Below are 14287 nucleotides of genomic sequence, written 5' to 3' on the forward strand. Positions count from 1 at the left end.
AGCACTGAAAAATGTAATTTATAGATGAATTGTATAGTTTGTAAATTGTGTAGTATACTTGTCCTTTGTCACTTGATTTCTTTTTAGAATTCCAAGATAGAAGGGAAAACAGCTATACAAAAAATCAAAGATTTTCGATTCTGCTTTTTTTGAGTCAAGGCTTTGTCTTATTCACTGATTTTGGCTCTCTCTTCAAAACATCCAAAGTGCCGTTAACCCTTCTGTCTATTAAACAATGAAATATTTTGTATTATTATGTAATTAATAATTAACCAAACCCAAGAATCTAGTGTTTTTGGGTGTCTTGACTAAAAGCGAATGAGGTAAGATTAAAGGAAAGACAGTTATAACATACGGTCAAAGAATACTATCAAGACACATTAAAGTTGTTGTTAGCACGCTCTCATGCTTAAGTTAATAATGTAAAAATGGAGGAAAGAAGAAGGGAAGATGATGAAGTGTATGTTTCAAGCTTCAACGAAGGTCAACTTAGGTGTGAAGTATGGAAATATCTTACATATTTAGGTTTTCTCACCGTTTTATGTATACAATGATAGTAAGTGATAAGATTAGGGTAATTAATAATTGACAGTTGAAATATATACGTGAGCTTGAGAATGGTTCATTGAGTAGATGTGAGTTACATTTAATAACTCTAAATATGTGTGGATTGTATTTAATAATTTTAAACAAATTAAATATCAAACGATCAATTTTGAAGTGGTTACTTTGATTGGACGTCAGTAAGATATTAGATGAAATTTTTTTTTTTACGAGAGACGAGTCGTTTCCTTGAAAATAGATGACTTGATATTCTAAGTGTGTCTTATCTGGTGATCCAAAAATGTGATTATGTTGATCAAGCCTTGACTTGGTTGATGTTGACAAGATAATTTAGGCATAACATGATTATTATTTAAAGTAATTCATTCGAAAATTTTGATAATAACAATATTTAATATTTTTATTATTAAATCATGTACAGCTGCTGACTCTTTATTTAATGTAAAGAGATTTTAGATATAAATTTACAAGTAATCTATTTTAATGTTATAAAAAATAAAATAAAATAATTTTCAACGTTTCCATCTCGAATCAAAGCAACTTATATGTTCCCAAATTTTATTAATCAAAAGTTAAAAGATAGGATTGTTTATATGATGAAAAGAAAAAAAATGGTATTGCTACCAATAATAATTAATAGGAGGGCATGTAATAGAAAAACAGACAAGGATAGAAAATCCAAAGTGGGCTACCTGTAAAATCCAAAGTAGCTTTGGCTTTTATGTATGGAATTAACTGTTTGTTAGAAACATTATGTCTCGGTTGCCGCCCTCTTCTTCCCATAAATTCCACGGACTTTGCTTTTGTCTTTGCCTTCTTTCCTTTTCTCCTTTTCTCCTTTTAACATCTCTTTAGATTCTCCTCCTTTGAGTCCTTAATTTCTACTGTTTCTCTGCTTCAAATTGGAAATAAATATCCAACAACTTAGCAATAGGAAAACAGAAGGAGGAGAGCAAAGTGCAAACTTTTTCATGTAAGTATCTCTTCTTAATTTCCAATCAACAAACTTTTCAATTCACTAGCTTTTATATATATAAGTTCTGCAAAAGTGTGTGGTAATTGATAGTTTTGCATGAGATTAAATGTTTTTTATCATTTCCATCAGCCTGGGAATGGGATTGTTCTGCCTGGCTCCCTGAATGCCATCTAAGAAGCTTGCCAAAGAGTGTTGGCTGCCTTCCTACATGGCATGAGGGGAGTCATGCAGGCTTAACAATCTCAAGTTCTTATAGTTATTAGCGGATGAATTCTTGTAAATTTTGAGCATTTGAGAATCAGATATCTTTGAAATTGTTCATTTTCGTCTACATTGGCTGAAGATAATAATAAATGTTAACACATCTCTATATCAAAAGCCTATATCAGTTTCATAAATATAATTAAGTGAAGTGTCTGTATATTAATGAATAATTAATGTTTGCATTATTAGCAACTGAGCTGATAGACAAACTACTGACTAGACAATAGAAAAAGATGATCTCGTAATTAAGTGACCTCTCAAATCTATATTAATAAATTTCATGTTTGGTCGGTTATTCCATTTATTCAAAAAGTGAATGATAGTGTGTATTTTTTCTCAACTTGAAGAGACATGTGGCTGCCATAGAAATCAGGCTGTGCAAGACATTGGAGGTGAAGTGGGCCTTTTTCTCTGTGTGTGTTTTACATCAGTAATAACAAGCAATAAGTGATTGCCATATATCCTAGTGTCAATCTGGCAGATTTTGTAGTTATTTCACTTTTAACCAATCAACAAAACTTAGCTGCTCCAATCTATCATCAACTTTACCCACTACCCATTTCTTTGTTCCCTCCTTCTAACTAAAAAAAAAGATTATGATTTCTGGGTGTGCATAGATTTACTTTACAGTTTGGAATGAAAGGAATAACATGGAATTCATTTTTTGTAAGCACTGTCTCTTTAAGTAAAAATGTTGATTAACGTGTAGTAATAGACCATTTAATTAAAATTTACTAAAATAAAAAAAAATTTTGCCTAAATTTTAAATCTCCTAAAAGAAAAATGTGTTTATGTGAAGAGTCACCATCTATCTGTCATTGTGATAACCTGGTAATTGGAAGCCAACAAAGAAGCAAAGTCCAGAAAGGAGTTGCCAAATTTGACTTGGCATGAGAGTGACTGAAGCCTGAACAAAAAGCACAGTGGAGGTAAGAACCCAGAACCAAACTCACCCAAAACGTGATGCAAATATTATTTAGCTAAAGTCTACTTAATAGATACGTTGTGCTGTTCATGTCCACTGAAATTTTTCAGACATTTTGAATCTTGAATTTAGATAAATTGATATATAACTATTTTAAAAAATGATATTTAATAAATTTAAAAAGTGATATTTATAACTTTTTCTTATATTATTATATTACAGTTTTTTTTATATAAAAAATTTTATTCATAGTTTTCTTATTTTGTATTATGACTTTCCTTGAAAAAAATTATTGCATCATTTCCAACTACATTCAAAGATAACGGATATGAATAATTTTTTATTAGATCCCTAATCGGACAATTTAATTCAACCATTTTTTTTAGAGATTTAACCATTGTTTTTCTTTTTATCTCTATATTTTTTTTAATCTTTATAAAATTATGAAACCTATAGATATACCACATACATATATAAATATGACAAAAATCAATGAAAAATTCAACATTTGAACTTTAGGTGCTTTCAATAATACAAATTCAGACCTCAAAATTTTAGTATTTCTTTTATCAAATTGTAGGGGACTCAAGATCATAATTGATTTCATAATATTGAGCTTGACGCACCTCATTTAAGCCTTTTGAGAAAAAAAAAATTTTTTTGAACGGTCGATCTTCCATTCTTTAAAACTTAATTAAACCCCGAAATTACCCAAGGAAAAGCTACATTTTTTTTTTCCAAAAAGAAAAGCGTTCTCGACCATTATAGGAATTCATATAAATTATTACTTTTCTATTTTAGAAAAGAGTTATTACTTTTCTATTAAAATATGACAAAATAGCCATACAAATTAATGTCCACAAATAGGGATGGCAACGGGTTGAGATGGGATGGGTTTTTACTCGTCTCGAATCTGATCCGATTTTAAACATATAAAATTTGAACTCGATCTGATAATTTTTTATTATTTTTATATATGAACTCGATCTGATTCGATATTATATAAAATCATATCCGATTTGATTTGATCCGAAATTAATAAAATATTATTTTTAATATAAATATAAAATTATATATATAAATATATATATAAATAATTAAAAAATTAAATAAATAATTAAAATTTTTATTTATATATATATCAGGTCAGGCAAGATCGGATTTACCTAAAATCCGACCTTGATTTTTTCTTCATGCTACCCAATCCGACCCGATACCCGATTTTAAAAAAAAAAATCGACCTTAAAATATCAAATAGAATCGAAATCCGTCGATTTCGAATTTTTTTATCTTCTCTACCCACAAACCTAGCAAGCAAAACCATTTCCTTTCTTTACTTTAATATTTTTCGAACTCTGATTTTTTTCTGCACTAACCAAGTTTGGTCAGTTTAATTTTTCAAGGTCATCTTCAAATTTGTGTCATTTTATGTGTCAATTAATCATTATTTAGTCTGCCAGCCGTCTTCTGCTAATAATATGATTTTTATCGATTAAAATTTAATATCTATTAATTTTAAATATAAAAAAATTATTATTTAAAGATATTTTGAGTTTTTAATTATTCAAATTTGAGTTGTTTGAATATATATATATATATATATGAATATATAAGAAGGAATTAATTTATATTAGTTTAACTTTTATATTTTTTAAATTTTAAATCAAAATTATTAAATTTAAAAATATTTATTTAATTCAGATGAATTATAAATTTAATTATAATTTAAAATTTTTTTAAAATATAAAAATTATACTAATATAAATGAATCCTTACTTATATATAGAGAGAAAAAAAAGTACTAATAAATTCAAATTTATAAGTGTAAGAATAACATATAAGAGTTGACACTTATTTGGTTTTTGAATTATATAATAAATTCAATAATTTTTATATAAAATATAATATAAATATATAAATTTTAATATTTTATACAATATAAATACATAAATCGTCAAATTTAATTTATAGTTCTACTGAAGCTTTTAATGCAATTAATCGATAATCATTGGTGACCAAGGATTTTGAGCATGGCTAAGGCACTTAATTTGTGAGCTTTAGTAGAAAATTCAACTTCATTTTTCCAACGTACAGAGTACCTAATTCAGAAATTTCGTTCTCAAGACGTTAGGAGGAAAGATTTTTCCTAATTAGGTGGGGAAAAGGCCGGGGATTTGCATGAAATTTTTTTAAACAAGGAGATACAATCGTAGATGAATAAAAAATCTGAAACAAGCTAACAAAGCCTTGATTTAGTGATAAAGAAAAAATTTTAGAATTTTGAAATTTTAAGTTCAAATCTTATTAAATGTGAGTTACTTTGGTTTAAATTTATATTAAATTTGTTTAATTATATTTTAATTTATTGACTAAGTATTTAATAATGTTTTATATATAAATGTAGTATTTTATTATGATTATATAACTTCTCTTCTATTGTTTCTGATTGTAATTTGATAAGAAAAAATCTGAAATAAATAAAAAGATAAAGATATTTATGAGCATAAGCAATTTATTTTTTTCTTTGAAACAAAGTGAAAGTAACGGAGATGTTTAGCAATATATTATTCCAAATTTGAGTTGACAAAAGGTTTGAGTTTATATCGAAGACTTGTTAATTTTTATTTATATATTATTATTTATAATTATTAAGTTTTATAATTATTTATTTTATGATAATTAATATTTATTATAAAATTTATTTTTATTTTTTATTTAAAAAAATTAAAATTTGGGCATGTTTGGACAATTATTTTTAAAAATAGGCCAAATTTAAATAAATGAAATCTATATTTCAAGCCTAACATAAATAAATCTAAAACTTATTAATATTCTTTTGAAAAAAAAAAAAAAAAACTTATTAATATTCTATTAAAGCTCTGCCATGACCAGACTTACTGAAAGGAAAAGCTTGAGATAAAAGATGAAACCGACCCAGGCGTTTATCGATTTATTACTTTCCAACAAGTCTTTTGTCGACTTCCAAAGAAACATTTCTACGTACAATATTATATTTCTTTCTATGCAATTTAATAAAGTCTAAGGAAGATAAAAAGGTTGATATCGGAACTTTAGTCGGTTACAGTACAAATGTATTGAACTGCTGTAATTTTATTATTATATTTTTAATTTAAAAAATAATTAATCATTATTATTTTAATTTTAAAATAAATTTAATTATGAAAATACTACATGCTTTGTCGCATTTCGTTACCGAGTATAAATTTTTTTTAATAAGACTTAAATTGACCAAGACTTTGTTTTAATTTTCGCTTCGCTTTTCAAAAGGGTCATTCGTCTTCCTTGACGTGATATGGGGGGCGGGGGATTTGCGTACATTTTTTTAGTTCAACGAAATTCTTGTAACGTGCATTAACCCAATAAATTGGTGACAGAATGATAAAATTTTAATTTAAAATGAAAAAAGAAATTCATGCTGCGATATTTTTATATAAAAAAAAATTTAAGATTTAAATTAATTTATTCATGTAATATTATATCTAATAAATCTATAATTCAAATTTTATTGCTTATAATTTTTTTTTTATATTTCAAGGTATGATTTTTTTATTAAAAAAAAAAAAAAACTCCTCAAAGGAATTCAATATGAAATGATTAAAGGGTCATTACTTTAAGTGAAATGCTTAACACTCTAGGAAGATGAACTTTATAAGTTGGTTTAATTTCAACTTCAAAAATGAAAAATGAAATAGGGTAATGTACAATTCAAGGTTAGAAACCTTTTTTTTTTTTAAATTTAATTGCCATTTGATCAAGTGCTACAATTTAGAGAACAAAATTTCAAACTCCCATAAAAAAAATTCAAACTTAATTCTTATTTAAATAAAAAGATTGAACCTAAACAACAAATAATTTCACCCTATTTAACCTCCCAAAAGAAATCATAGTGATGCTATTTATATTGGCAAATAAAAATGATTCTATTTAATTAAATGCATTTTCCATTTTCATTATATGAAATAGACATATATAGTGTAAAAAACTTGTAAAAAGAAGGTGAATGGAAATTTGTAGAAGACTAAAAACCTATATTACTTGATTTTTGTGGGATCACAAAAAATGTGTAAAAAATTAAAAAGAAACTTGAGCAGTAAGTCAAGTTGGCTTTCACGATCACTATATAAATGGCATTCTTGTATGTAATATCAGCTCATCCTTATTCCTTCTTCATAATATTTTCTTCTCGGAAAACAAGAAACGAAATGAAGGTCATATTTTGTTTCATCATGCATAAAAGACTAGTAAATTATTAGTTTTTTTTTTTTTTTTTGAATTTTTTAATCTACTTCTGATCCCTTCGAATCTGTAATCTCCAAGCATCAGCACGAATAATATGACATGACAATTGATCTAAACATCAGTTGGCAATAATTATTAGTAATTAATATTTGTAAGTTCTATGGTTTGGGTTTATTTGTTATTAGATTTAGTACTGAATTTTTGTTTGTTTTGCATGATCCATTGACAACTATGCAACAAACGGTGGAGTTGAAGGTGGCTATGAAGTGCCACAAATGCCAGACTGAGGCCCTCAAGGTGGCTGCAAAACAAGAGGGTGAGTTATTTTCTTGGTGTTATTTTTGTTTAGTTTGTTTTGTTTTGATGTCAAAACCTCATGAGAGTTGAGATTAATCAATTGACTGGAAAAACAGGTGTCAGCTCTGTTGGATTAGTAGGAGAACAGAAAGACAAATTGGTGGTGATTGGAGACGGAGTTGATGTTGTCAAGTTGACCACCAGCTTAAGGAAGAAGGTTGGAGATACCCAAATTATCAGTTTGGCTCCGCAGACATAATGAAATCCGAGCTGATTGGTCCCCAAATATCTCTTCATGGGCATAGGGAGAACTGGAGAAGTACACTAGTCAATATTGAGAATAGAAGACTTTGTTCTTGCTCTTGATGGCTTGTATTTTTGTGTTGACAAATTTCATAGCTTTCTATTTAGGCGCTGAATTATTATTATCATTATTATTTTGGTATCAGATGTGCTTTGATAGAAGCTAATCATCTATTTCTGATTTGTTGGAGATATGTTATTACCTCAATTTCTTTTTTCTGAATCTTTTTCGACTTGTGGTTTTTAAGTTAGCAGAAAAAAACTTGAAATCAGTTGCAGCAAATTACAGTCACCAGAGCTTTTTGCAGACAAAGGTACTAATAAATATTCTCCTGGTGGATGATACAGCAAAGCATTAGTACATTTTGATCATCAATTTACCGAACGGAAATATTCAGTCCTATGGGAATTGATGGCAATGCCCTGCCCCGGTTTACAAGTCATTTTTAATAATTTTTTTGAATGATGGAAACGCGTTTGTTAACTTGGCCTTCGGGGTTGGGGGAGGCTGAGGCTGCTGGCTCTATAGTGTAAACGTACAAAGTCACATTCAAGGGAAAAGTAGGGTTATAAACAATCAAACTTTCAACGACAAATTTGTGAACATATTCGATTTTTTCATTTATATTAATTTATTAAATTTAATAATAATTATAAACAATATTTTAAAATTTGTTTATATTCAAAAAAGTAAACAAACATAATATCCAACGAACAATTTATGCACAAATTCATTTTTATTTATTTATATTAATTTATTAAATTTAACAAATAATCATGAATAATATTTTAATATCTACTAATTAAACAAACATATCCCTCTTGAGGAAAAGCATCTTTCCCATTTTTACCGTTTTGAATACTTTCTCTCAGTAGAAAGTTCAGACTTATCAACATGCAGCATAAGTTAAAAAGTTTCACTTACCATCTTATTATCCTTCGGATATTCATTGTTCCTTTTCCCTGGTTGTCCATATAACCCCGCAAACCATACACGTGGCAAAACAAAAGACAATAACTCGGTTCGCAGGTGTCAAGCCAACCAAGAAGAAGTTCAGTAAGGTTAAAACAGGGGATAGGAACTCCGCCCTTGTGCATTAATTATAGTAAATTTCTAGTATTCATTTGAATTGTCACATTTTCAGATACAAAAGAGAACAAACATATAAACAAGATAGATAGTGTAAAAAATGAAAAAGGTACTTGTTTCAGTATACAGGAACTACTTGAAAGAATTGAAGAAGTTGACTGTGTCATTGAGCGACCGGATGAAATCATCAACATCTTCTTCGGTATTGTAGAAGTGAAGACTGGAGCGTGCACTTGCATTCACTCCTAGATGGCGATGGAGAGGCTGGGCACAGTGGTGACCCGATCTGATGGCCACTCCATGCTGAGATTAAACAAAATAAGTTGCCATTCAATATCAAAACTCCTTTCCAAATCATATAAACTACATCCAGTTACTGAATTTGCTTTTACCAAAGGTTTGTTTGAGCAACAAATGCAACGCAGTTTTTAACCCAAATTGGAGTTTGAGTCATTTAAGTGGCTTTCTATCACAGTTTCACAAATCATAACTTTTCAACGACAGTTTTCCAAACTAACCACAATGCCAACAAAAGCTTTAAGAAAATAGATAAGAACAGAAAAGTAAACGACAGCATTACACTGCTATTCCTAATTTATTATGCTACCTGTTGGTCTAGAAATGTTGCAAGATCTGTAGGATGAATATTCTCGACGTTGAAAGAACAGAGACCAGCACGGTGAATGCTATCTGAAGGCTTTGGACCATAGATTTGAACATTTGGAACAGAACAGAGTTTTTCATATAAATAATTAGCCAGCTCCATCTATAAAATCAAAATTGCATCGTAAGAATAAAACAGATATAGCTTATCAGAAAGTGGCTTCTAAATCCATCTAGCCCCTTCCTCCCCAAAATAAATATATAAATTAAGCTACTGTGTTACTGTCCCATTATATAATGTAGCATGGCAATTCAATCCCATACAATAACATTTTCACAACAATTTTAAACTGCCTCGGAATCAATCCGAGGCAAGAAGAAAGATTCTAATCGGAGACATAATTTAATACATTTCAAACCATAAAATTAGTCAATAAAAATCCTAGGGATAGATGAACAACCATAGCATAATTTAGTATTTGATTCCTTAAGTGTTTGTAACCAAATAATTTGTACCAAGTTTTTTTCTTTTTAATTTAAAGCCAAAAAATATGTTGGCATTTATCTGTCCGTGGTGCATCAAATCAGGAACCCTATGCCTAAAACGTAAATGAATGGGTTTTACTTTATGATGAAGGAACAGAAAGTGCAAACAGCAAAAAATGCAACTGACCTCATAGTCATGAATCTTCTGCATGCCAATCCCAGACAAGTAATCAGCGCCTAATCCAATTGCTTCCCCAATTGCAGGTGTTCCAGCCTCAAATCTGATCCAGTTGAAGAGCAAGAACAGAATAAGCCATGCTAAGAAACAAAATACTAAATATTTAGACCAAAAGTTACTTGAATGATGTGTGGCTTTAAACAAACAAGGGAGAGTTCATTTCGGTAAACTAAATCCTAAATAGTCAATAACCACACTCGATTACGATTAGACTTACAGTCAACTGAAGCAGAGTGTGTGCGTGTGTGTATAAGTTTCTGCATGCAATAGGTGACGACAAAAGATTCAGACCAACATCTCTTAACAATTTTAAGACTGCTTAAATTTAATTGACTCCTAAAGATAAGTATAACTCCACCATTAGAAGTGCTTAGTATAACTCCACCATTAGAAGTGCTTAGAGGGTGACTAAAATAAGTCAAGCTGCTGTTCCTAGGTAAAAGATTCACAAAAGCACATAGTGCCCGGGCAGCATTTCATCCTATACTTGCTTAGAACCTTTGATTTTGGGTAGAAAAGAGCTAAGCTTAGAACATTATTATAATATTTCAAATGTAGCTATCCCAGGAGGATTTGAATAAATATTATTCAGAGGAACTGCATTGCAGGAAGTTGTACAGTTGGCAGATGCTAAATGATCTGATATTGCTCCAATACAATATAAACGAGCAAAGGTACCACCATTAGCAAGGTTCTTAAAACTGCTTTTGTAGCTGCACTACACCAATGGAGTATTCAACAAGTAAAGGCTGATTACTCAACAATTCCACAGAGAACTATAGCGAATATCCAGAAATATTGAGGACTTCATTTTGCAGGCCTTTCTTTGACAACTGGCAAATAAATGGAGTATACTTCTCATTGAAGCTAGCTACTATAACAACAGTTAACAGCAGCCAGATTCAAGTTGCTTGGGGATTTACCTTCATGCACAAGCTTGTTTTCCATGCTGGTTATTTTTTTCTGTGGCAGAAGTCTTGTATGTATTTTGTTGTTCTTTCTTTCAGGTTGGATAGAATTATTTCAATTACTAGAATTTAAGAAAAAAAAGTAATTTTTCTGTCATTACATGAAGATAATTTGCAATGATTTAGAAAAAGACAGAATACCTCATGTTTTAGTTCTTCAACTTTGTCGTCAACTTTGAGCAATTATGTCTATGTTCCTTTTAGGACCTTTCTCTTGAAAATATGGTACACTCATATTTATTGATCTCTTTTAAAATTACATGTCCAATTATCTAACCATAAAGGGATCTTACCAGTTGCTGCCACTAGAGAGGTCCTTTACAATGTGGAAAGTAGAGAAAAATTTAAAATTCCATGCAGTTGAAAGAGAGATGAACATGGACATTATGCTTATAAGCATACAAAAACAGCAGAGGTTTATCCATGACCATATTGATCTTACAGTACTTTTTGACATGTTTATTGACTTACAATGATCTAGAAGAGTAAACTAAAAAGAGAAATATTTCCTGTATTTCCGTCTCTCGTTCTCTTTTTGGGAAAAGGGGGTTTGCAGGACTAAAATTCTACTATTCAAGAAGCCAGCTTAATCATGCATACACAACTCAAACAACGTAAAAAACTCCTAAAGTTCCTCCCATCCACAAACTCTTATGAATATCATACTTTTAAGATGAAAATAAGATCACTAACCTGCACGGGGGTTCTGCATATGTTGAATGATCTAAAAATACATCAAAGATCATTTCTCCACCACCTAAAAGGAGAAAAACAATTATCCAGATCAGCTCAAAACTACTTTCATGACTATAGTCCCACAGATATTAATGCACAGAACTGTTGCAGATAAGAATTGAATTTTGAAAAAGAAAATGAAAGCGAAGTCATACCTAAGAATGGAGGCATGGCTGACAAGAGATTGCTCTTACCAAATAAGAATCCAATGCCTGTAGGCCCACACATCTGAAGCATGCTTATTCCTAACTTCATTCCCTTGTCCATATGGCTTAGATCATACATAAGGCAATGAACTAACCTTGTGAGAGGAAGCAACTAGAAAGTCAGCATCAAGACCTTGGACATCAACCACCATGTGAGGAACACTTTGACAAGCATCTACAAGCACTTTCGCCCCAACCTCATGAGCCCAAATCACAATGTCTTGAATAGGAAGAACAGAGCCTTCAGGAAAAAGAAATTTTGGTCAAATAAATATGATCATGCTATATTTATTCCCATGTTTAGAAAACTATTGATATTGATTAAAAAAAAGAGAGAGAGAGAGATCATCCATCAATGACTTTAGAAGAATATGATATGATTAGATGATGATAAAATTATTCTACACAAACCTTGAATTTTCTACTAAACCTAATCTTTTTATTTTTCGTCGTCTGAAAGGTAGCAAGATAGCATCATGCAGGTTATTTGGGAATATTACCCAATAAAAAGTGATTACATAGAGATAAGAAACACCTGTAAAAAACTGCATCATCATAACCTGATATTCCGCATAAATCAAAGACCAAATTTCTCAACAAAAATCTATATTGCCTTGATCTGATTTAGTGTCATCAAACACGAATAAGTAACAGAGAAATTTCAAATATATGCCCAATAAGGCTTGATTCAAATGTAAGATTTAGCTAAGTTCAAATCCACGAAGGAAAAGATAAATTAGTGTCAAACGTGAAAACAAGATTTTTCTTTAAAAGTATTGACAAGTAAAATAGAAACAGTCAATGTAAAGAGAAACCTACCAAGCACATTAGATACATGATGAACAACTACAAGTTCTGTCCTCGTCGAAATAATTTCTCTCAGTTTCTCTACATCTGGAACCTCATTCTCATCTAAACTTACAAATTTCAAAACAGCACGCGTTTTTTGTGCCACAATTTGCCAAGGAACAATAGCACTATGATGTTCAGCAATACTAAGTACAATCTGCAATCATAAATTATCATAACATCACAATTCAAATAAAACTAACAGCTTTCCCAAGTGATAGAAACAAGCAAATAAAAAATTCAAACAATCAAGTACCACACCTCATCCCCAGGCTTTAAATTGGATAAACCCCAAGAATAAGCCACTAAACTAATAGCCTCAGTAGCATTTCTAGTGAAAACAATCTCAGTAGAATCTGATGCATTAATAAAAGCTGCCACTTTCTCCCGCACCAACTCAGACTCCTCAGTTGCCTTGGCACTGTATATATAACAAAAATAAAGCAATCTGAAAAAAAAATAAAAATTCTTCATTTTTGCTCTTTGTTTTTGCTTCATAGAAAGTTACTAAACAGCAAAATCAATCAGTCTTTAAAGTGTACAGATAACTGAAAACGCAACGCAAGTTCTAACAAAACTGTTACATATACATAATAAAGTAAAAACATACATTTAGAGTTCATTTGAACGCACGATCGGACCCTTAGAGATCCAGTCATAAATCGAAGCTACACACAATCGGAGTCCCCCCACCATGCAACAAAAGGACCCTTTGGCTCCATTTGCTTGGTGCTTTTAACTTTTTTTTTCTTGTTGTAGAAAATGGAATGAAAGAAATTGAAATGAAAACAAATATAAATAGCAAAAAACAAAAGCACCAACCAAACCGACTTGGCCAAAGGGAGCCAATAATTTTGAGTAAAATTAAGAAGAGACCAGGGATTACCTCAAGTAATGAATTCCTCTGTGAACATTTGAATTGTAAGCTTCGTAATAAATACGTAAAGCTTTTAACACAGCCGTTGGTTTTTGAGAAGTTGCCGCATTGTCTAAGTATACAAGTTTCGACCCATTTACTTCCAGCCAAATTTACTAACAACTTCATAAACTGAAACAAATATATATATATATATATATATATATATATATATATTAAAAAAAGCAAAGAAGGGAAATTGAAGGACCTGGTGGAGGATGGGGAAGTCGGGCCGCGTTAAGTGGCCTAACGAAACGGAGCGTTCTTTGACGGTGGAAAGCGAAGCAGAGAAGCAGCGGAGACCTAGCCGAGGAGTTGAGGAAGAAGGAGAAGAAATGGTAGGGTTTAGGAATGGAAAAGAAGGGAGCTTTACTACCACTCCTTCCATCATTTTTCTCATCTAAAAATTTTTCAATACGCTGAAATATTGCTTCATGCCTCGATTCTTATCGTCTTTATATTCATTCCCAGTGATAGAGTTGACAGCTTTGAATTGCTGGGCTTTAAGCCATTGGGTCTAAATTTTTTATTTTCATTTCTATTTGCATCATTTAAAGCTCAACGGACAAAGAGAAAGTTTTTTTTTTTGTTTTTTGGAGAACTTACC

At 30.5% G+C, this 14287-nt stretch overlaps 2 protein-coding genes across 2 annotated transcripts; one reads left to right on the top strand and one right to left on the bottom strand.

Annotated features, from left to right (window-relative positions):
* The first annotated feature begins 6733 nt into the window (after positions 1–6733).
* Positions 6734–7779, top strand: LOC149518399 (heavy metal-associated isoprenylated plant protein 47-like). The gene is made up of 2 exons (XM_089763336.1): positions 6734–7305; positions 7403–7779. The coding sequence occupies exons 1-2, from the start codon at positions 7221–7223 to the stop codon at positions 7543–7545; spliced, it is 228 nt and encodes a 75-aa protein (XP_089619462.1). The 5' UTR covers positions 6734–7220; the 3' UTR covers positions 7546–7779.
* Positions 7780–8700: 921 nt separating this feature from the next.
* Positions 8701–14169, bottom strand: LOC149518400 (cysteine desulfurase 1, chloroplastic-like). Its single transcript, XM_089761560.1, has 10 exons — positions 13889–14169; positions 13651–13793; positions 13026–13185; positions 12735–12921; positions 12011–12156; positions 11865–11937; positions 11668–11731; positions 9956–10049; positions 9287–9445; positions 8701–8982 (listed from the first exon to the last, which is right to left on the bottom strand). The coding sequence occupies exons 1-10, from the start codon at positions 14078–14080 to the stop codon at positions 8812–8814; spliced, it is 1389 nt and encodes a 462-aa protein (XP_089617686.1). The 5' UTR covers positions 14081–14169; the 3' UTR covers positions 8701–8811.
* Between the last annotated feature and the right edge of the window lie 118 nt (positions 14170–14287).

This window comes from Durio zibethinus, chromosome 6 (assembly GCF_047325235.1).
Source record: "Durio zibethinus cultivar Kanyao isolate XHJ-2024 chromosome 6, ASM4732523v1, whole genome shotgun sequence".
Classification (NCBI taxonomy): Eukaryota; Viridiplantae; Streptophyta; class Magnoliopsida; order Malvales; family Malvaceae; genus Durio; species Durio zibethinus.

Coding starts and splice junctions, on each gene's coding strand:
- LOC149518399 (XM_089763336.1), top strand. CDS start 7,221: ATGCAACAAACGGTGGAGTTGAAGGTGGCTATGAAGTGCCACAAATGC. Junction 7,306..7,402: donor GGTGGCTGCAAAACAAGAGG/GTGAGTTATTTT, acceptor CTGGAAAAACAG/GTGTCAGCTCTGTTGGATTA.
- LOC149518400 (XM_089761560.1), bottom strand. CDS start 14,080: ATGAGAAAAATGATGGAAGGAGTGGTAGTAAAGCTCCCTTCTTTTCCA. Junction 13,794..13,888: donor ACTTCCCCATCCTCCACCAG/GTCCTTCAATTT, acceptor AGTTGTTAGTAA/ATTTGGCTGGAAGTAAATGG. Junction 10,050..11,667: donor TATGCAGAACCCCCGTGCAG/GTTAGTGATCTT, acceptor CAACTGGATCAG/ATTTGAGGCTGGAACACCTG.